This window comes from Chiloscyllium plagiosum, chromosome 12, assembly GCF_004010195.1.
Source record: "Chiloscyllium plagiosum isolate BGI_BamShark_2017 chromosome 12, ASM401019v2, whole genome shotgun sequence".
NCBI classification, from domain to species: Eukaryota; Metazoa; Chordata; class Chondrichthyes; order Orectolobiformes; family Hemiscylliidae; genus Chiloscyllium; species Chiloscyllium plagiosum.
The window spans coordinates 12,824,752-12,848,570 of NC_057721.1; the positions used below are offsets into that span (position 1 = coordinate 12,824,752).

A 23,819-nucleotide genomic window follows, 5' to 3' on the forward strand; every position below is an offset into this window, starting at 1 on the left:
TTCCATGAATGAATTTAAAAATGCTGGGTTGCTGCTTGCCTGCAATGTATTCTAGCATGAGTTCCCTGAAAACGGAGAGCTCTGAGGGAACATAGACAGGGACTCAGGGACAGAGATATTTAAAATGGCACAAACATATCCAGAAAATAATCAAGAAGGCGAATTGAGTGCTGCCTCTATTCCTGATGAAGGGCTTTTGCCCGAAACGTTGATTTTCCTGCTCCTCGGCTGCTGGCTGACCTGCTGTGCATTTCCAGCACCACTCTGATCTACACTCTGGTGCCCTTTATATCTAGAGGACAGGCGTACAAGGATTCAGAGGTTATGCTGCAGTTATACAAAACCCTAGTTAGACCCCAGTTGGAATCCTGGAGCAGATCTGAGCACCATACCTTAGGAAGGATATATTTGCCTTGGAGGGAATACAATGTGAGTTTACAAGAATGATACGTAGGCTCAGGGATTAAGTTATGAGTAAATATTATACAAATTAGGCCTGTTTTCTCCAGAACTGAGAAGGTTAAAGAGTGATCTGATTGGAGTTTTAAGAAATTAAAAGGAAAGTACAACATAGATAAAGATAAATTATTTCCACCGGCTGTAGACTCTCGAACTAGGGGGTTGGTCTGAGAATTATGGCCAGACTATTCAGGAGAGATGATATGAAGCACTTCTAGACATAAAGTTTTGGAACTCTTTTCCACAAACAGTAGTGGATGCAGGGTCAGTTGTTAATTTTAAATCTGAGATAGATAAATGTAAATTTAGCAAAACTGTTAAGGGATATGGGCCCTAAGGCAGGTATATGGAGTTAGGTCACAGATCAGCCGTGATCTCACTGAATGGTGGGACAGCCTCAAGGGGCTGAATGGCCTACTCCCATTCCAATGTCCTATGATTGACTTTTGATAGAGCTGTCAAAAAAATGCTTCTATATATAGCAAAGAATCCGTGAAAACTGATGAGCTAAACCAAACAGGTAAGGCCGCACTTTGCTGAGAATTGGGGACCCCAACGTCAGGCTCAATTGTGGCCTCCATTCAGTGAACTTGTAACCCCATCCAGTTAAGGACAACATAGAGCTTCAGGGAGCCACAGCATTGTCTGGCTAAAAGTCTCACTGTGGTCATCTGGAAGTGGCTTTCAATAGGCCGTGAGCTATTTGGGGCCACCTCCAACAATGGCTAGACTTTGATTTCATTGAGGGTTGCATGGCTCAGACATCACGGGGAGGATCCCAGTGCCATTTTCAAGTGGACTGATCTCGTCAATTTACCATCAGACCCTATCGCCAACGAAATCACAACAAGAAGATTCTCAGACTGTCTCCAAATGCATCTGCACAACACTGGGAAAATTCAACCCAAGAAGTGCACTTCAGAGGAAACCGGAGCACCTGGAGGAAACCCACGCAGAGTGAAGACAGCCTATTCCATATATCTGGCCCAAAAGGCTCTGGTTCTTGGGGGGTGGGTGGGGGAGGATTAAGCCTGTTATGAGCAGATTTTTATTAGGTAAGAGTATCAAGGAACATGGAGCTAAGATGAACGGTAAGGTACAAATGAGGGGAGGAGTGATCTGTTGCAGATATTCTCTAATCAATCTAGTCAGAGATGTTAGTTATTACAACCGCTGGAGCAGGTAGGACTTGAACCCACTTCACAAGTGCCCCGTCGACTCTGTATACTTGCTAAATTGATTGGCCTCAATAAAATGAATGATGGAGCTTCATGATGACAGATATTGTGATAAGTATTTTCATTGCTACACCTCCTCTAACTGCCCTATACCATATGTCATGCCAGGCAATAATAAAATAAGTTGCTACTTGACAATTCAACTTATGATTTGGAGGCTGATGATCACTGTTAGCTGGGTGGTTGAATATCAGAGTGTGTTTGATTTCCCATTTTGGCTAAGGTAGGACTTTGCACCTGCTTCCTTGCCCTGTTCTATGGAGAGTAGGAGGCAATGGCAAATCACCACTATGGACAAAAACTACCAAGAAAACAGTTCAAGTTGGTGTATCAGCAGATAATGAGAAAAAGGACTAAAGCACATATGACAGGATGTTCATACATTTAAAAAATATTTTGTGTGTGCATGTAGTTGTGTTCAGGGAAAAGTTTAGACTGTAAGGGTCTTGTGCTTTCTGTACTAGAACTGAGGCAGATTTCAAATTTCTATGGAGTGAACCATATTGCAGCTTGGTATCAATGTCATCCATGCAAACAGGAGACAGTGTTAACAAAAATGTTCTATGAAGGGCTTGGGAAGTGACAGGGTAGGCTAAACACTGATAAAGGAAGAGACAACAGCATCCAGGAGGAGATTAATTGTTTATGGCCTAGCTGGCTGTAGGAGACCTTAACAGATTAACCTGTAACACAGAGGGACATCTGCTTTATTTGTTGTTTATGAACTGAGGATAAGAGGATGCTACAGTCTAAAGACCGTGATTTTTTGCATATTTTAAAGTTTTGCTTCAGTTCACCGGGACAGCACGGTGGCTAGCACTGCTGCCTCACAGCACCAGAGACCCGGGTTCAATTCCCGCCTCAGGCAACTGTCTGTGTGGAGTTTGCACGTTCTCCCCGTGTCTGCGTGGGTTTCCTCCAGGTGCTCCGGTTTCCTCCCACAATCCCACAAATGTGCAGGTCAGGTGAATTGGCCGTGCTAAATTGTCCGTAGTGTTAGGTGCATTAGGCAGGGGTGAATATAGTGGAATGGGTCTGGGTGGGTTGCTCTTCGGAGGATCGGTGTGGACTTGTTGGGCCGAAGGGCCTGTTTCCACGTTGTAGGGAATCTAATCTAATCTAATAACTGAGATGAATCTCAGTTGAGCCACTCAAGTTGTAAAATCATACTCAGTCCCCAGCAGTTGCTGATTTCAAATTCATTGCCTGCAGTCGTATGTTTTGGCCACTGGGTGACATCATTTGTATTCCTTCGAAGACCACCAAGCAGGCTTCTTTTCTGATCAAGGTAGTTGAATTTTAAAATGTTAATCTTTTTGTCACTTAATTATTTTTCTGTTTAATGTTCTTTTTAATTCCTCTGCTACAGTGTTATTGCATTTTCAGTGATTTTCTTCTGGACTTGCCTCCAAACTGACTGCAATTTTATTGGATGTAAATCCTCAAATGGCCCAGCCCTCCCGATGTGTAATCCTGCACCTAGGCACCTGGAGTCACAGGTTCCCAGAGACTGTAACTGGATCACTCAACTTGGAGCTGGTGAAAGGATTCAAGGGACGAAAAGGACTTTTTTTTATAACAATGAGCGAGCCAGAACTGTCATAGTTTCATAGCAATAGAAGCAGGAGTCGGCCATTCGGCCCATCGAGCCGGCTTCGATCATGGCTGGTCTGACCTCCTACCTGCATGATCCCATAACCCTTAATTCCCCTACCATGCAAAAATCCATCCAACTGTGTCTTGAACATATTTAATGAGGCTGCCTCTATTGCTTCCTTGCGTAGAGAATTCCATAGATTCACTGCTCTCTGGGAAAAGCAGTTCCTCCTCATCTCTGTTCTAAATCTACTCCTCCTCATCTTGAGGTCATGCCCCCCCAGTCCTAGTCTCACCCACCAGTGGAAACAACTTGCCTCCTTCTATCTTGTCTATCCCTTTCATAATTAAGATCCCCTCTCAATCTTCTAAATTCTAGCACCTCCTTGCACATCCTTGGACTGTGGGAGGAAACCAGAGCAAACCCACGCAGACACGGGGAGAACGTGGAAACCCCACAGATAGCCACCCAATGCTGGAATCGAACCTGGGTCACTGGCGCTGTGAGGCAGCAGTGCTAACCACCATGCGGTTAGTTTCAGGCGGCTCAACCTGTCCTCACAGGGAAACCTCCTCATCTCCATAATCAACCTGGTGAAACTCCTCTGCATTGCCTCCAAAGCCAGTATATCCTTCCTCAAGTGGGGTGGCACGGTGGTTAGCATTGCTGCCTCACAGCGCCAGTGACCCAGGTTCGATTCCAGCATCGGGTGACTATCTGTGGGGTTTACACGTTCTCCCTGTGTCTGCGTGGGTTTGCTCCGGTTTCCTCCCACAGTCCAAGGATGTGCAGGATAGGTGAATTGGCCATGCTAAATAGCTCATAGTGTTGAGGGATGTGGAGGTTAGGTGCATTAGTCAGGGCGAACTGTAGGGTAGAGGGAATGGGTCTGGGTGGGTTACTCTTCGGTGGGTCGGTGTGGACCTGTTGGGCTGAAGAGCCTGTTTCCACACTGTAGGGATTCAACAGTCATAAAGGAGACCAGTACTGTACATAATACTCCAGGTGCATAATACTCACCAACACCTTGTACAATTGCAGCAGAACCTCCCTGTTCTTAAATTTAATCCCTCCCCGACCAGTGAAAAAAATACTTTATCTTATCTTTCCCTGCTAAGAACCATATGCTCCTGTGAAACCACTGGACTTTTCATTCCACTAAAGATGCTATATAAATGGAGCTGTTGTTGCTGAATTACTCTTCCTCCAGTTATCTATCCTTCTTCACCATTTTATGGAGTAAACTTGCTATGCGAAGGGAGAAAATTTATATGCGCACTTCATTTTTTTTTATACATTCACAGTAAGAAAGGAAAAAAGCATTTGCTTCAAAAAATCAATATAAAAATTTCAATCAGTGTCTGAACAAAACTGCCACAATCTTGTTTCCAAAACCTTTCAGAAGATTTATATACCTCGTTATCACTCCCAGCCATTGCTGAAACAGAAACGCTTGGAATTCACACAAGTAACGTCTGCAATTTATTTTCAGGTCATTTTCTAGACAAGTACATGGAAATGTTTGTAAAGACTCCTGACCTGTGAATCACAGCAAAAAGGTCCTCTGTTGTACGGAGTTTGTTTGGTGATATGAATACATTATCTTCATTCGTCTCAAGATCCAAAGGAGAAGTTAAGCAACTTTCAGCCTGTTCTACATCTGTGGATGAGAAAGATACGCAGTATTTCCTTGGTGTCTTAGTGTATTAACATTTCGATTCATTTTGGCAAACAATTGCACAAAACCTTCATGAGATAGATGCATTTAATGAGATTTTACTGTGGCTTAATAGAACATTTTAACCAAAAATGCATTAGGAATCCTAGCCTGTGCAACATTTCAAATTACTGCGCTGGATGATTTTCAAGATTTGAGAATAATTTGGTATTCGATTCAAATCGAATGTGTGTCCACCATAAAGAAGGCCGACTCTAGTTCGGGAGCAGGGAGCTCGCCTGTTAGCTGGAGAAATAACATGACACCACTTTTCACCATTTATGTTTTCACTAAAGCCGTTGAACAACATGCCAAACAGGCAGGTAGCAAGGCCACTGGAGAACGTTCACCAAGGACCATGATGTCAGGAGCAGAAAACCCACTTTGTGAGAGAGATGGGTCAGTCAGAGGCCCGCAGCTCTTGTACTCAATAATGCCACTGAGGAGGCTGTAGCTGCCACTCCCAGGATTATGGGTGACTGAGGCCATGGGTTCCTAATGTGGCTAAGAAGGAAGGACAGAGAACAGTTCTTATCAGGATCCCTGCTTCCTGATGACCAGTCCCTCAGTCAGCCATTGATTACCTCTAGCCGAAGCATTCCCTTGAAAGGGTTCAATTGGCCAGTGAAGTTCACCATGGGCATTCATTCTGGTGGGTGTGGGAAGGTGGCAGTGTTGAGGCAATGACATCACCCCCTGCCTAACTAAATAACCTTCCCACCTCGGAAACTACCATCTCTGGGACAGAAGATTATGTTCAGAATCAGAGCTACAATGGTATAGGTCATTTCTGTAAACTTCTTTTGTGGGAGTTGACTCAGGTTGCCTCATATCTACAACTGAGATTGCAGCAATAGCATGCCTCGTTATAACCTTACATTTCCTCAGTCACTCCAAGAATACTCCAAGGTCAATCTTCATGAATTGAGGCTTGATGTAAATTGTTAACTAGCTTCATTTCACAACTCATGTACATATACAGCATAAGTTCAAACCAGAATAACTAAAGTCGATTTGTGTAACATGTAGTTGTACAAATATTTGCTTGTAGTATGAAATTTAAACATTGCTAAAAAAAAGATATGAGGTCAAAGCTCTTTGTCTTGAACTCATCAGGACCAGGACACCAGACTTGGAGAAGGAACACCAATTTATACAGAATGAGAAGAAGGTGCTAATTGGTTGGGCCATTGCTGACTCAAGTAGTTCACACGAGAGGGAGTAGTTCACTGATTGGGTCAACATGTTTTCTCTGCCGTATTGCCCATAGCAACAACCTGACCAATCAAAGTCTACTGGCCTGGTCTGAAAATTAAGGTTTACCGTTAACAGCTCATGTGCCTTAGTCCTGGTGAGTGCAAGCTGGAAAACTTCAACTTTGCATCTCCTCTTCACAATAACTGTACAGTAATGTATAATCACAATCATCCTATACCTTCAGTGGGTTGTCATCTACCTGTTTGTCCAGGATTGCTAACTTTCTAAGTGTGTCTAAAATGTCTGCAGCCCTCTGGTTTAATTGTTTAACTGCCTTTACCGACTTCATGTTAGAAAACATTTCTCCCTGTAATTATTTAGACAAGTTATTATTAACTGTCTGAGAAAAACACCTTTCATTCAGCATATCTCTGATGATGTAGTTTCAAAAAGAAAATTGGAGAGAAAATTTGCTTAAAAGTCTCACCATTAAAAGTACATTTTATTTTCGAACTGCTTCTGCAGAAACATTGTCAAAAACAATCACAAAATATATTTGCATTGTCCAGGAATCAGTGTTAAATATTTGCTGTGCAATTTCTATTGGCCCCAAAATTAAACAATTATAAAATATTCTTGCACCACAACTCCTAAACTTATGACCAAACAGAAAATGACAGGTTTAGAGAATATTTGTAGCTCAAATTGAGGTTCTGGATATAAGTTTGCTTGCTGAGCTGGAAGGTTCATTTTCAGACATTTTGTCACCATACTAGATAACATCATCAGTGAGCCTCCAGTGAAGCACTGGTGTTAGAGACCCGCTATCTATTTACATGCTTAGGTTTCCTTGGGTTGGTGATGTCATTTCCTGTGGTGATGTCAGTACCTATTCTTTTTCTCGGAGGGTGGTAAATGGGGTCAAAGTCGATGTGTTTGTTGACAGAGTTCTGGTTGGAATGGCATGCTTCCAAGAATTCTCCTGCATATCTCTGTTTGGCTTGTCCTATGATGGAAGTGTCCCAGTCAAAGTGGTATCCTTCTTCATATGTATGTAAGGACACCCATGAGAGTGGGCCATGTCTTTTTGTGGTTAGTTGATGTTCAATTGTCCTTGTGGCTAGTTTCTGCCTGTTTGCCCAATGTAGTGTTTGTTACAGATCTTTAAACATGTCCAGAAACCCTAACCACTCTCCTCTACATCAAAGACATCTTGGAAATAACTGTCAAGACTACTCAGACCTCTTGGCATCATGGGAGCGCACAAACCCACCAACACACTAAAACAGCAACTAATGAACTTAAAAGATCCTGTACAAACAACAAGCAAAACTAATGTCATTTACAAAATACCTTGCAAGGACTGTAACAAACACTACATTGGATAAACAGGCAGAAAACTAGCCACCAGGATACATGAACATGAACTAGCCACAAAAAGACATGACCCACTCTCATGAATATCCTTACACACAAATGAGGAAGGACACCACTTCAGCTGATAAAACATCCATCCTAGGACAAGCCAAACAGAGACATGCGCTAGAATTCATAGAAGCACGGCATTCCAACTGGAATTCATTCAACAAACACATCAACTTGGACACCATTTACCACCCTCTGAAAAAAATAACAAGAAATGATACCATATGGGAACTGACATCACCACAGCAAATGACATCACCAACCCAAAGAAATCTAAACGTATAAACAGAAAGTGGGCACTAACACCAGTGCTTCACTGGAGGCTCACTGATAATGTTAGCTAACATGGTGACGAAACATCTGAACATGAACCTTCCAGCTCAGCGAGCAAACTTACATCCAGAAAATGACAACTTGAATATGCCTTGGGTGACATTTTAAATCAACACTTTTTTTTAATATATAAAGGATATGTGCTGAAAGTATTACATCCAAATAATGAAAAAAATCAATATTTTTCTACAACTTGGAAAATTCAGTATTCCAAAACTCTACTTAAGTGTGAACAGTAAAGATCTTAAAACTGGACAAGTCAGAGTATGCATCTTTAAACTACCTGCTCAATTTTTCTTCTTTTCCTGTACGTTGAGGGAAATTGACCAAGCTCTGGTACAGAAATGCACACCTCCCACTCGGCTTCCAATGTTTGCTGTGTTCACCTGGGCTGTGCAGTCCAGCTCCAAGAAAATGCCACCCCCCCACCTCACCATCCTTACATAATAGGGCTTTTGAATGCATTCTCAACTGTACTGAATTTTTAAGAACATTTATTGCAACGCACCATAATTTCAGTTCCAGTGTATAAGGCTTGATTTAAAGAATGATCAGAAAAACATTGCTGAAAGATGTTCACCTTATATTTGTGAAGCTCATAAAGTAAAGCAAACGCCTGCATGTTCCATGCCCGTGTACAAAGAGATTAAAGAAAGACCTTAAATGAAAAGATCAGAATTTTGATGCTGATGCAGCAGAAATGAACATCTTATTGATGAAGAACTGTAGCAGCCAACTTTCACCAGAGCTCTGAATGTCAACCTGGATCATGCTTATTTTATGTAATTATTTGGACTGATTTAGATACATAAACTGACTGCAAGGGTTTAGTTGACCAAAAATATTCTGAAAATAGTCAAGCTTTGTGCTATGAAAGGAAACTGGGGGCATTAACTTAATGCTATCAAGTACGAAGTTTAACAATCTCAATGTACAACTTGCCAGAAAATAAGGAAATAATTACCCATGTGGTCTTTGGACTGGCTATCGCTGGGACTCTCAGCCAGAGCTTCTGCAGTTCTGCTGTGATCAGCAGCACTTTCAGTACAGCCATCTTGCACCCTTTTGGTCTTCTCCTCAGCACTGTCTTTGTCAAGCCTTGGTGCATCTTTTAATTCTGGTTGAAGTATGTCACAGTGTACACTTTCCGTATCACTGACCGAGTCAAAATCAAGTTTCCTCTCCAATTTCTCTGCAGTTGGTGACTCCAGTCCTGCTGCTGATTGAGCTTCTGTAACTCTGTTGCAGGGAGAGTGCACACTGCCAGCTTCCTCTTTACTTCCTGTTTCCTGGGCAAATACCTCAATCTGTAACTCTTTACCAGAATCATGGAAGTTTCGCTCTGTTTCGTGTGGAGAGCCCAGCTTGACTGAATTCTTTTTGTCACCACACATGCAGCTGTCGGAGACCGTCTGGCAGCTTTCAGTTGCAATCACTTGGTCATCTTCCAGTTCAGCACTTGGTGGGCACTCGTCTGATACTGTGAGTTGTGTTAGAGACTTTGCTGCGATAGAAGCTAAGGGTAGTGGCGACATACACTCTCTATTCAACTTATTTTCGAGACAAAGTGCAAGCTGACTTTCTAAAGGCAAAATGCTTGGGTTGGCTTCAGTGGGGAATGGTTTTTGTAACGGTTGAGGTGCATTGGAAATTTCGTTGTACTTGTGTGTTAACGATCGGTTGTAAGTGTATGGTTCAGTTCTGCTTGGTGGTGAGGCAGCCTCTGCATAACTTGGGCCTTCTGTTATGTCAGGGTCTTCTTGGAATTCCAGTCTGGATTGCTTGGTTTTACTAACAGAGCGAAGCTGAACAGACTGCAGAACTGATGGAGTTATGCCAAGGGAAATAGATGGACTGGTGTTGGTTCTTTCAGATGCCTCTCTCGGTTTGCTCTGATTTGAGATGTGCAATTGGTTTCTGTGAGCAAAAGGTTTGCTTTTAAACAGATTCTGAAGAGCACTTAGGTCAAGGTGTGTTGGAGGTATAGTTGGTAGTTCGAGGTCTTTCTTTGTGGAAGACTGCTGCAGTGAAGACCTTCTCTCTGGAACTTTGGGCTTCCTTTTACCGCTGTTTGGAGACAGGGGACCCGGAAACAGAGGGGTAGGCAAAGTTGAGGTCGGTGTGCCAGACTGGCTCGAGTACCCACTCGACGGCGACGCCAAACTGGCCAACTTATCAGGAGAGGACAGCTTGAACTCACTTTCAACGGAGGGGAGAGATGGAGTGGTAGCTCGGGACTCAGATTGGGATGTCTGTGACTCCGATCCTTCGGGAGACTTTGTGCACTCTATCACGGTCGTACCCGTGGCAGTACTGGAGTTTGATAATGATCTGTAAGGATCATTAGACTTTAAGTCATTTAAGAGCCAGAGACCTGCATAATCTGATTGCACAGCACCTTCATCCTTGAAGGAGGGCATGCCTAAAGGGGTGAGTTGAGGGTCTGATAAATCATTATCATGTGTATATCCAATTTGACTATCCCAAGGACTGTTTGTTTTCATAGGCAGCATGGAGTCTTTGAACTTCTCAGCTGCAAGACTTAGGTCAAGTTGCAAAGATTTCTGTGCATCTCTAGACGACGTAGTCCTTTCCTGTACATTGTTTGTCTTTGGTTCATTTTTCTGATCACTCTCACTTGTACAAACGTCATTCTTCCTCAACGATGAACTGCGTTTTGGTGGGGCTGGTTTCGCCTTTGGTTTCTTGAGTGCAATACTCTGGCCCCGATGCTTCTGCTTTCTCAACTCTAAATGATCCGCTTGAGGGAGCTCACGGAGCTCTGAAGTATGTTCTGTACTCTGGATTCCATTGGAGCCTGTGGATGCATAGTTATAAATATAGTTTCTACTAGTTCTTAAACCACAGTCAAAGTGCATGGAGGTATAATACCCTTCAGTATCCACAGAGAAATGTGAGCCCGAATCAGTTCTGGAAGAGGATGGTCTTTCAACAAAACTGTCACAGGTACCCATGCTGGCAAAACTGGGACATCCCAGGCTATTTGTTCTCGAATGCCTTGGACTGAAATCCCGATGGCAAGATGCATCATGGCAATGGTGTAAATAACTCCATTCAGCGTCACTCGTGTTACTTGTGTTGAGATCTTCCACAACATCTGTCCCCGTGGAAGTGAAAGAGTTTGCCCTGTGGCCTCTGACTTTATCTCCTTGGTACGGGTACTGCTCCAGTAAGAAACCCGCTGAATCATAGTTGGCGTGAGCGGGCGTATTCAAGGATAACTCAGAGTCACAGTGGGAAGATCCAGTCAGGGGCGGTGAAGATGCAGTGTGAATGGTCTCCGATGTCTGGGAGGGGCATGTTGAATTACTCCCACTCCAGTTTCCACTAGATGATTGGTGGTCCTCCTTCTGATCGATTTGACTGCTCAACATAACCCCTCCACTGGAGATACTGTTGACTGGACTACCAAATGTATCTGAATTTGAAGAGATTTCACTGTTGCCCAGATCACCCTCTGGCACAAAGTTGGACATCTTTGTTCCCTGAGCTTCGCTCTCCGGACTTTGCTGCGGTTGGACAGTGACTCCCTTCGAATGATGTGTCTGCGAACTCTGAATAAACAAACTCGCTTCGTCCTCTTCCTCCTCTGCCCTTTCTGGGTCGGGCAGATATTTTTCCGGAGTGCCAGTGATGCTCTCAACGCTGTCGTCCTGGCTTAACTCGTGAGGGAACAGTGACTCTCTAATGCCTTCGCGGGAAAGGCTGCGGGCACGGGCGTGGTTGTCAATCGGTGCGAGAAACATCGAGCCTGAATCATCGGCCAAGACTGGGATATTCCCAGCGGAATGTGACAGGGAAGATGTGATGCTGTTGCCACGTTGAGTTCGAACCCGCCTCGCTGATGGGGCAGCAATTTGAATATCTTCAGTCTGGCACTCGGAGTCCTTAGTCCCAGAACGACCGCCGGTGGAATGTGCCTCATCCACACGGAGGTCCAACGCTGGGTTAACGTGAACGATCACATTCCTTTCTCGAGCCATGGGAGATCCATCAGAATCTGCTAGCGAAATAAATGAAACATGGAGTCAAGGATTATACTCCAAAATGACAAGGAAGCTAGTTGAATACACAAAGGCCCTGAATTGACTCAGTACCAGTGGCTTTCTGACAGACAGGGAGGGATGTGGCAGCAATGGAATGGACTGGGACGTCCTGCAATCAGGTCCCCATTCCAAAGCTCCCCCGGGAGGGAGTGATGAGAGGTGATGGTGTTGGTCCCACGGGGTATGACAAGTGAAAAGCAGAGGGCATTGACAGGATGATATCAACTGTGAAGCTCCCTTTTGTGTCTGTCTCCTCTGACCCCACTGAACACAAGCAAGATGCCAGCAATTCATAGAATCACAGAATCCCTACTGTGTGGAAACAGGCCCTTCGGCACAACAGGTCCACACTGACCCTCCGAAGTGTAACCCACCCAAATCCATTCCTCTTCCCTATTATCCTATACTTACCCCTCACCTACACATCCCTGAACACTTATGGGAAATTTAGCATGTCCAATTCACCTAACCTGCAGATCTTTGGATTGTGGGAGGAAACCGGACCACCCAGAGGAAACCCATGCAGACAAGGGGAGAATGTGCAAACTCCACACAGACAGTCGCCCAAGGCGGGAATTGAACCCAAGTCCCTGGCGCTGTGAGACAGCAGTGCTAACCACTGAGCCACCGTGCCACCCATAATTCAGTTTAACAATCTAAGTGGGTGGACTGGACCAGGAGATGAAATATTGCCAAAGTAAACTCTGTTCTCTAATAAGGTGCGTGAATTTCACATTTAACTGCACTCGGAAATTAGTCCCATTGGCATCACCCTCAGACCCATTCCAAGAGTTGGACTCTTCTACCAACACTGCTGGCATCCAGAACTACCAGGGCTACAGTAGATACCAACCTGATTGATGCCAATCGGGGCAGGGATCAAGCTCAGTAACTCTCAATGGTAGCTCATGATTCTCACTTTCCCATCATATCAGTGGCAGACTGGGGTCTTAAGGGCAACTTCTATCATTCATGACTTATACAACAATCATTACATGGCAAGTAAGCACCAGACCATGAGGTATCTCCTGGAATTCAGAACCATCTCAGAATAAAAAGCATAAATAATAATAGACTGTTGTTTGCTAGAGAAAGGCATCAAATCAACTTTCTGAGTCAGAAGCTTGAGAGCTCAATCCTCCTCCAAAGACACGGGTACAGAAATTAGGCTGACTGAAGAAGAGTCATACTTGACTGAAAACAATAGCTCGCTTTCTCTGTCTCTACAATTGCTGCCAGACCTGCTGGGCATCTCCACCACTTCTATTTTTCATTTCGGAATATCAGCACCAACAGTAATTTGCTTTCATCTGAACCAAGAGAGTTTTGCGTTGCTAGAGGAACTGGTATTGGGACCAGACATCAAACTAACACTGTGTCTGTGCTTCTTCGAAGGCCAGGTGTCCTTTGCAACATTTAGACCTGAACTAACATCATTAAAATATCCAGTAACTGCCACAACTCTGTTTGTGTGATCTTGCTGTGCCATTACAACAATGGCTACCCTTTAAAAATACACGACTGAAAGCCTTTGAGACATTATGAGGTCATAAAAGCTGTTGAATGAAATCAAACTTCTAATGAGTGAGAATAACCTGTTCAGATTTAACACTAATTTACGTCCGCCTCTAAGGTTTATTTCAAAGTTATGAGTAGACTTTGCAGAAAAAAAATATATTCCAAACCAGGTTTATGTCAGGGAGGTTTTAGAGTGTTACCTATTTCTTGGTGCACACGCCTGGGGATTCCACTGATAGTTTTTCGTCTCTTTAGCTTCCGTCTTCGGTGCAGCACAGATTGAGGATGAACAAAAGAGTATCTGCCGATGACCTGCCTCTCAAAGCCCACTCCTATGAGAAAGGAAAAGGAAACTGTGCAAGATTTCAAAAGTATTCTAATTATAGTTAACCTATTTAGTATATTAGTACTAAATCATGTTTAAGCAATCCATTTAAGTATATATTATATGTAGCATTTTCATAAAAGGATTGAGGGCATTACTCAACATTTTTTCCAAAAACTGGCTCCCAAGCCACAACACTGACCTGCAATTCAGCCATACCAACACTCATGGGCACAATGTGTGTTTCTACTATCTTCTACATTGTAAGCCCTGGCTGTAACAAAAACAAATATTTTAATGGAAAGACAAAAACATTCTTGGCCAATTATGTGAAACCTAAGAATCATTTGAGCATTAATCGTTCATTGAAAAATGCTGTAGGGGTCATTATCTGAAGTTTTAGGGTCATCAGCTCCATGGCAGCCATAACTGGACCCCATTCCACCTGGTCACACAGGTCCTCCCCATCCACCACTGCTCACTGACAGTTTCCTCGCCTTGAGATGGATTCACAGTGGGAAAAAGTCCAGGAAGCACTTGGTTAAACCTCAGGGAGCTAATCTTTAGAAATCACAAAACATCAATTTACTTGGAAGGGTAAAAAGGTAACAGTGAGCTGATTGATTTTTAGGTTATGTGGAATGGTCAACACAACGTGACTATCAGACTGTGAAAAGGAGAAACTGGCTGAGTTTCCAATATCTGCACTTTGACAAATGAGCACGTGCCCAGAGGTTAACTAAGGCTGGTGTGAGGTAACAATGCTTCTTCTATTTGAGCAGCCCACGAACATTCCTCAGAGGCTGTGCTCACTTTGAAGAATGGTCATCTGAAACTACCACGGCCAACACTCCAGCACAGGTCACCCACCTCTGATCAAAAAGAGGATGAGTTGATAAGGGAAGCAGAAAGTATTAACATTATGCCAAACGATACTTAGATGTGGGGGCTAAGAAAGGTATACTTCATGGTGAGTGAGATAGGCTTGTGGAACTGAAGTATTTTATAGATCAGATTGTACATTAGCAAAATCCACCATTCAATTACGGCAGATTCAAAACTGTTTCATATCACAGCACATAATCCATGTCTTCCAGCATTATCCTTAACGTCACGGGTGGAGGATACCAAGAAATACTTTAAACCTAATAAAAAGTAGTATTGTTCCAGTCTGAACTTTGAGCATTGGGAAAGAATAATCAATAAGGGACTAAGTAGCTTCACAAATTGTCTAGATTTTTCATGTATGTAAAGAAGTGATAATCTCGTCAAGTGCTTTACAAAAAAAAATACAGCTCAAAGATGGGGTCCAGTTATGGCTGCCATGGAGCTGCTGACCCTAAAATTTCAGATTATGACCCCTACAGCAGTTTTTAATGAACAATTAATGTTCAAATGATTCTTAGTTTACACATAATTGACTAAGAATGGTTTTTGTCTTTCCATTAAAATGTTTGCCTTTGTTACAGCCAGGGCTAACAATGTGGTTTAAACGTTAAGTTCCCAGGATTATTCCCAAGTTGGAACAGAACACTAAAATCGTTTACAGAAACCCTGTAAAGGAGAGGGCGAAGGAGAGGACCTCCTGTATGATGAGTGAGAAGACCAATGGTTTAAATTGTCATGTTACCCCTAATTTGAATACAATGGAAAAGTAATTAGTTTATCCTGGTGAAACACTCTGCTATCACTCACTGACCAGGACCACACAGAAAGAATAGTTAGGTACTGAGGCATGTGGAACTGCATCTCGGAAAGATTCTGTATCTTTCAAAAAGGAGGCAAGTTTTAGAGGCTGGATTCTTCAAAAACAAAACTCACGTGATACACTACATTAATTGAGGTGACTAACACAGGAGGGAAGGGTTTCTTTGCCTGCAAGGTGCAGAAACATCGCAGTTGAATTTGTAAAGAACAGGTTTCTGATTTCACTACACATATTTGAACATTTTTGAGCTAAAATTGATGACCACTTCTCAAACAGGCACTGGAACAGTCCCAGAACATTCTCTGTGGAAAAGACCCCAAATATCAGACAACAGGAAGTCACCTGGAAAATTTGATCGGAACCAGGCTCCTGCAAATTCACATTCTCTGGCACTTCGGGTCATGATTTGTACACAGTTTTGCTTTTAGTCACCAGTGGATTAAAAACATAATGCACCAAATTATTCCTCTGAGCCGAATGGGCAGTTCTGAGAATTAGGGTGTCACTGCAACCTGGAATAATTTATACTGTCATCATAGCCATCTATTGCTTACATTTAAATGGAAGCTGGCATCCTGCTTGCTGTGGATGACATTGCATCATTTGTCAAACTGTTATTGGTGTTTCCATGGTGTCTGTGCTTGTGACATCACCAAAAGCATTGATGAGGCTAACATTATGCAAACAGTCAGTCAATGATTGCCAATGAAGTAATCGTATTAATAATGAGCCAGTCAGATTGGATACTGCGTGACTTTTAATGACAGCATATGAAACCAAAATATCTTTAAATGTGCAGTGCTTCTTTCTTTATTACTAAACTGGGAATTTGCATGGGCTGTGACCAATCAGGATGCACACCTTGGAAATTTAGGCACAGAGTTCTACACCTCTGCATTCACACTAGGTAGAAAATCACACAGGGCACACTGACCTTGGCACTTACTTTTCTGCAGAGCACTGCCAATTTATAAAATCAGACTAATGATCACAGGTTAGAGTATTATCCTGCAAAGTGCCATTTTCTTATTTTTTTCTGTTTTTGCAGGGATTTTCCTCCCTTTCCAAATCCCAACATGTGTTTGCTGGGATATTAAGTCCATATACTTATCCTCATAGTACCTCTGTCAAGTGACCTTTATTTATAGATGCATCTCAGCACTTTGTGCTGTCAGGCTACGTAACATCATGACATATCAGCGTTCAGACCAATCCTGTTCTTAACTACTAATCAGGAGCAGCAGGAGCCAATGGATACCAATCAGCAACATATTCCAGATTGGCCTGACCACTCCCTAAACCAGGAAAGCTGAGGCTAATTGTAGAAATCCAGGGTAAGGAACACCTTACTGAATGGAGGCCTGAAAATAAAACTGTGACTCAGCTACTCTTGAGGCAAACTTGATGAGACACTGTCATGGTCTCCTTCCAACAGCAACACTGTTGAGAACACAGTATAAGATCCTCTAGATTTTTGTAAACCATTGTGTGTCTGAAAATAATTATTTTGCTTTAAGTACTTTAAAGTGTAATTCAACCAAATGACTAAAACATTGGTTTGTACTTTAGTATGTTTACATGGGGGCATTAATCTTACTAACTATTATGATGGATTGCTAGTGTGAAAATTCAGCTTTGAACAAACGTTCAGAAAGCTTTGCCTATTCACTAATTTCTCTTTTCAAATTCATACAATCATGACCAAATTTAAATTACTATATAATAGTGGATACAAATTTGAATCTTTGCTAATTTAACATACATTATCAAGTGTATTTAAAGGCATACACACTATAAAAGAAGTGCATAAAGGAACTGGATTTATTAAACCTTAAATCTTTAACAGTATAGTATCATTTAATGTAATATTCACCAATAATAATTGCAAAAAAAGTGTTTTTATGAACCTAATGCTGCATATTAGATTTTGAACTATGAGAAATGAATGAAACTTTAGAATGACTTGTAATTCTCTATATTCACTAAATAAAATCAAATGTAATCCTGTTAACGGCTACATTATTCTCTACCTAAAGAGTAGAAACCAACTTATGTTTATTTTCCTGATTGTTTCCTAGGAAACACCAGTCTGTGTGCACAGTTTTTTTGTGTACGGATTTATGTTTATATACAAATGGTGTGCTTACATGTGGACGGTGTGTTCACATGTAAATGTGTTCATGTATAAGCGGTATGATTATGTGTGGTTGGTTGGTGTGTATGTGGATGTGTAGGTGGTTTATTTATGGTTGGTTGGTATGTTTATGTGTTGGTACTGTGTTTATGTGCGGGTACTGTGTTTATGTGTGGGTACATATGTGGTATATGGTGGACGTGGGCGTTGGATAAGGGTATGATCAAGTTCAGGTTCCCACTGTCTATCAGAATGGGGGCATGTAGTCACTATCGAGAATGATCATTTGTACAAAATCATGAGAAGTTTCATATTCCTACAAAATTCCACACAGATGTGAAAGTACATTTTCTGTGCATTTACTCAACCCTGATTCTGCATAGCTTTTTCTCTATCAATACAAAAAGGTGAAACTGTACCAGTCACATTGATGGGAATAACACAGGAAGAAATAGCCTCAGCTTGCTGACGCATCTTCTGTTCTGGAGTAGGAAGAGGTAGATCTTTGCTCCAATTTGTTTGCCTGTCTAGTGTCGTAGGAATGTTCGGTACTGGATTTTTCGGTCTTTGACCTAAATCGATCATATCACTGTCACCATCTGTTGATGGAACGGACTGTAAAAGAGTAGAATTTGATAATGACTGTATACTCGGATGACAACAGAAATATTACATGAAAGAACCAAGTTACGTTGAACCTTCTCCATGAACATATGCTTGGCAAACCTTTCCTGCTTTTTTACAACCACATGATACATTGAGCAAATCACGCAAACCGCAATATCAACCACAACCACAACCCCTTTTATTTCATTTTCTCCCCTCATCTCTTGAAGGAGCTGACACATTTTATGGACGTGGCTTCACAGGTGCTTATGACGCTCTGGTATATTGAGTAAATATCTATAGTTCAGAAGTGAATAGAATTGGGGTTCAACAGCGTTTCAATCTGAAGGGCATTAATTTGGATGCTGACCTCACCGCTCTAACATTGACAAATCTAGCAATGGGTTTTGCTTGATAACAAGTGGGAACCCTGACTGAAGTTTTCTCTCTGTTCAGAAGGTCAAGGTCCATGAATCAAAACCTTAACAATATCATTGCCTCATGACAGACCTGGGACCTTTCTGGTTTCCTTGGGTCTTCGCTACCTTCATTTACCAGCTGAACCACTGGGGGCAGTATTGTGATGCCAATGACACACATCCAGCTGCTCTACTCTCTTTCAGGTTAAAGGGAAAGGATTACCATTTCTTCATGAAACTGTGCTCCTTTATATTTCAACGAAGCACTTAAATCTAAAACTGAAGAACACACATACTTAGTAAATCTATTGAAGGTTAATCACCGAGAAAAGCGATCAAAATGAAAACAAATGAAGAAAGAAAAATACTTAGACAATTTTGCTGAAGCGTGCAATTAATATCAACAATACAACACCAACCATTAGATATTGTGATATTATTTGAAGGCTATAATGTAAACAAAGCTATTTTTTGACAATTTTCTTGCTTATTTAAAAAGATTAAGAAAATAAATGATTTCACAATACATATTTTGATGCAATATTGGTTAAACTCAATAGGATTTTTCACCCATTATAACAGCTCACAGTAATTTCTTGGAAAGAGGGAGATGTTGCCAAAATGCACGAACTTGCCTTTATCAAGACAAACAGAAGAATGCCAAATTTCAAACAATCACAACAATTTATACAACAGTAGAAAAGTGTGTTATATTGACTGGCAAGTCAATTCTGATTGGCCAAGGTGTTTCCATGGAGAAAGCAATAGGGAACAATAAGCTTCCTCAGCTCTCAGGTAATTCCAAAATTTTGCAAAATTTGAACAAATTTATTTTGTTTACATGAAGAGGGTCCATATGTTCATAGTAAGCATAAATGGATCATGTTACAAGCCCAAGAATTGGTTATTAGTGTGATTATTCAGCACTCAAAATTGGGCAGCAAGTGTGGCTAATTTACAAAATCACATCTGACAGTGGATAGATAATGTGTTTTGAATGTTATAAATGTGGGTTGGTTGACTATAGTGTGTGTTTTGCCTTTGATGACCAATTGAAGGATCATGCTTGTTTATTTGAGCAGCCAACCATCAGGTAAAGCCACTGTATCTGGCATTCCTCAACCGAAATTCACACACAACCTTGTATGACCACGAACCATAGCTACATTAACTTCTATTTCAACTGGTGGTCAATCTCTCTGATCCAGATGATTAACAACATCATATGTGGAGTTTCACTGTTTCAGGTTTAATTCTGGATATTTATTAAAAATTAAAATGAATTATTTTGGAAATTTTATTTATTTCTTCTTGCTCACTTAATTCAATCTTCATTTTGCTCTCTTCAGTTCTCTTTTTGTACCTTAATTGACATTAATCCATTTACTGTAACTCATGCTTCTTCCTTGGTTCTTGTGTTGTTAATTTCATAAACTTTGATATATTAAGGAGTTACACCCTTGGCCGGTTCCCTCAAATCCCAGATGTCCTGCAGAAGTGTTACAGTAGAGAAAAAGCCATTCAGTCCAATGTGTCTGCACTAGCTATCCAAGAGACTTAGTGCCATTCTCCCGTTCACTGTAACCCTTGTACATTATTTGTATGCCCTTTTGAATGCCTTGAGTGACACTGTCTCCACCACATTTCCAGGGTATGTATTCCAAACCCTAACCATTTGTTTTGTGAAAAAGGTTTTTCTCAAATGCCATTTGCTTCTTTTGCAGATCGCTTTAAATCTGTGCTTTTCTGTTCTTGATCCTTTTATGAGCAAGAACAATTTCTCCTGATCTACTCGAACCAGCCCTCTCACAACTTTGAAGTCATCTGTCAGATCTCTTCTTAGCCTTCTTCTCTCCAAGAAAAACTATCCCAACTTCTTCAATCTCTACTCATAATTGCAATTTCCCATCTCTTGAACTATTCATGTAAATCTGTTCTGCAATCTTTCCAATGCATTCATATCTTCCTATGATGTGGCACCCGGAACAGTAGACAATACATCAGCATAATGTTCTTGTTCTTGTACTCTATAAACCTTTTAATAAAGCTGAGAATACTGTCTGTTTTATTAATTGCTCACTCAACTTGTCCTGTCACCTTTAATGATCTGTGCACATATACACCAAGGTCCATCTGCTCTCACACCCCCTTGAGAATCATACACCTTATTTTATATTGTCCCTGTCCTTCTGTCCAAAATACATGATCTCACTTTTCTCTGTATTGAACTTCATCTACCACCTATCTGCCCAATCCCTCAACTTGTCAATGTCCTTCTGTAATTCTAAACTGTCCTTCTCTCAGTTTGCAATGCTTCCAAGTGTTCTATCATCTGCAAACTTTGAAACTGTCCACGATGCACCAAGATCTAGATTATTATTATACATTATTAAAACGCAAGTGTCCCAATTCTGATCTCTAGGGAATTCCACTAGTTACTTTCCCCCAGCCTGAAAAATATCTAATGAATATTACTCTCTGCTTCCTATCACTCATACAATGTTGTATTCATGTTACTACTGTCCCTTTTGTTGAATAAGCTATAACTTTTCTCACCGATCTATCACATGGCATTATAATCAAATGTATACCTTATCAATGTATTACCCTCATTCACCTTTCCTGCTTCTGCTTTCAGAAACTCCAATAAGTTAGTTAAAGGAAAATTTCCCCTTTAGGAATTCATGCTGAATCTTCCTATTCAATCCACCTTTTTCCATGTGACTACTTATAATATTCTGAAGAATTGTTGCTGGAAGCTTTGCATCACTGAAGTTCAACTGAATGGTTTGTAGTTGCCAGGCTTCTCTTTACAAGCCTCTTTGATCATGGCTGTGATCTTTGAAATTCCCCAATCTTCTGCACTCTAGGGAAGATGGGAACATTATGGCCAGAGCACCTGCAATTTCTACTCTTACTTCCTTCAATATCTTTGGATCCATCTCATCTAGTTGCAGTGCCTTGTCAACTCTGAGTACCATCAGTGTTTCCCAAACTTCTTCTATCTTACTTCTGAACCCATCTACTGTCTTTCCATATCATCATGATTCTGGATAGCACCTCCCACTTTGGTAAAAGCAGATAAAGAGTATTCATTTACTGTATTGGCCATGCTCTCCTGACTCCATGTGTAAATCATCTTGTTGGTCCCTCATCAGCCCTACTCCTCCTTTAACACGCTCTTCCTATGTATACACCTCTAGAAGATGTTGGTATTCCCCATTTCGTTAGCTGCCAGTCTTTTCTCATAATTCCTCTTTGCTTCTCTAATACCCTTTTTCACCTCCCCTCTGAACCTTCTGCATTCATAATTGGTTCTTAATTGTACCTTCCACTGGTCATAGCACACTTTCTGTTTATTATTTTGATTTCCATCTCCTTTGTCATCCAGTGAATTCTATTGTTTGTTTTACTATTCCCTTTTGACAGAATATACCTTGACTGCACACAAACCATCTTCTCTTTGAAGGTAGCTCATTGCATATTTCTCATTTCTCCTGCCAACTTTTCACTCCAATCTATCCTGCCCAGCTCATTCTTATTCTATTTGATGTTGGTTCTCCACCAGTTGAATTTTCTTAATCTGGATTGACTACAGTTATTCTCCATCATCAATATGGTACAATGAACATTGTCTCCTAAATATTACCCAATAACGTTTGATCCAATTGGATTACATTAAGAAACAGATCCAACAGTATGTGCATCCTTTCTTGTTGGACTACACACACACTACTGTAGGAAATTCTCCTCAGCCAATCTAGAAACACCTATCCCTTGCTGCCCCTTACACTACCAGTATTCAAGTCTATATTTGGGTAATTGAAGTCTCACATTAAACAACTCTACGGTGTTGGCATCCCTCTGCAATTTCCCTGCAGATTTGTCCCTCCACACCCTGCCCAGTTGGCAGTGTATACAGAATGTTGAGTAATGTAAATGAACCCTGGAGAAGCAGAGAGTTCAGAGGCAAGGATAGGGGCAAGGCTTTCAGGGTCCACCACACTACACCTTCCCAATACTGGCCCATCCAGTAGGTAAAGACTGCCTGACAATGAGGAACTATCCTGTAATCCACAAGAAACCCGACAGGGCTTGCTGGGCAACATTCAGGAGGCACAGGATAGCCAAGCTGCTCCATTTTCATCCCTGATTATTGACAGTCCAGTTGACATCCTAGCTCAAGTGGCTGTGTTTACCATTCCCATCTCTAACGTAATCATGGGAAGCTTCCTCACCACAAAGTGACTGATGTCTGACGTCTCATGTGATTAAGCACCTTAACTGCCAAATCTTGTGTTGTATAGTGTTGGATACAATTCTGCTCCATAAATCTAATGGCAAACAGGATTAGTGCAGTTTAGGAAATCTGGTCAGCATGGAATGAGTTGGGCCGAAGGGCCTGTATCCATGCTATATCATTCTATGGTTAGAGGTGTTGCCCTCCCCTGGGCATTTTCAACAATTCTTTTCAATAAATATTATTTTGTAATGTGTTTTTTTTCAGTTAAAGAGAAAGCATTCATTGGCTACACAGTGACAATTTTAACAGAAAACTAGTAATATAAATTGCTATGTCACTATTATTTAGATAAGTATATACAAATATTTATCTTTTGGAGAACTACATTTTAAAATTAATATATGCAATAGTTGAATGTAATTAACCATTTAGAGAACAATTAGATTTTAATTTGTCCCACTCTTTGAATAAACTCTTTATTCGATGAGTTTAGCACTAGCTTAATCTTTAATGTTAAAAATCACACTACACCAGGTTATAGTCCAACAGGTTTAATTGGAAGCACACTAGCTTTCGGAGCGTCACTCCTTCATCAGGTGGTAGTGGAGGGCTCAATCCTAAAAAGTTGCATTCTCAGGTTAGCTGTTAACAATGGTGATAGCTAGACAATATGTTGTAGGTGTTAGCCTCCTGTGTTCTCTGTCTATGCCATGATGTTTAGATTGATTCTAATCTAAAAAGTGAGACAACGGGGTTTTACATGAATTCACGCAGTTTTTGAGCTCAGAGTTCTACATGAATGCATGCAGTTTTTGAGCAAAGTACAATGTAAC

General features: G+C 41.3%; 1 protein-coding gene across 1 annotated transcript in view; it reads right to left on the reverse strand.

Moving 5' to 3' along the window:
* LOC122555487 (Nance-Horan syndrome protein-like) overlaps nt 1-23,819 on the reverse strand; it is a 94,710-nt gene that overhangs the window by 7,880 nt on the left and 63,011 nt on the right. Inside the window, exons 6-9 of the mRNA XM_043701513.1 lie at nt 18,138-18,333; nt 13,752-13,883; nt 8,931-11,987; nt 4,834-4,954 (exon numbers count right to left, since the gene is read on the reverse strand). Of these exons, the coding sequence (XP_043557448.1) occupies nt 4,834-4,954; nt 8,931-11,987; nt 13,752-13,883; nt 18,138-18,333 (3,506 nt within the window). The remainder of the gene's footprint in view (nt 1-4,833; nt 4,955-8,930; nt 11,988-13,751; nt 13,884-18,137; nt 18,334-23,819) is intronic.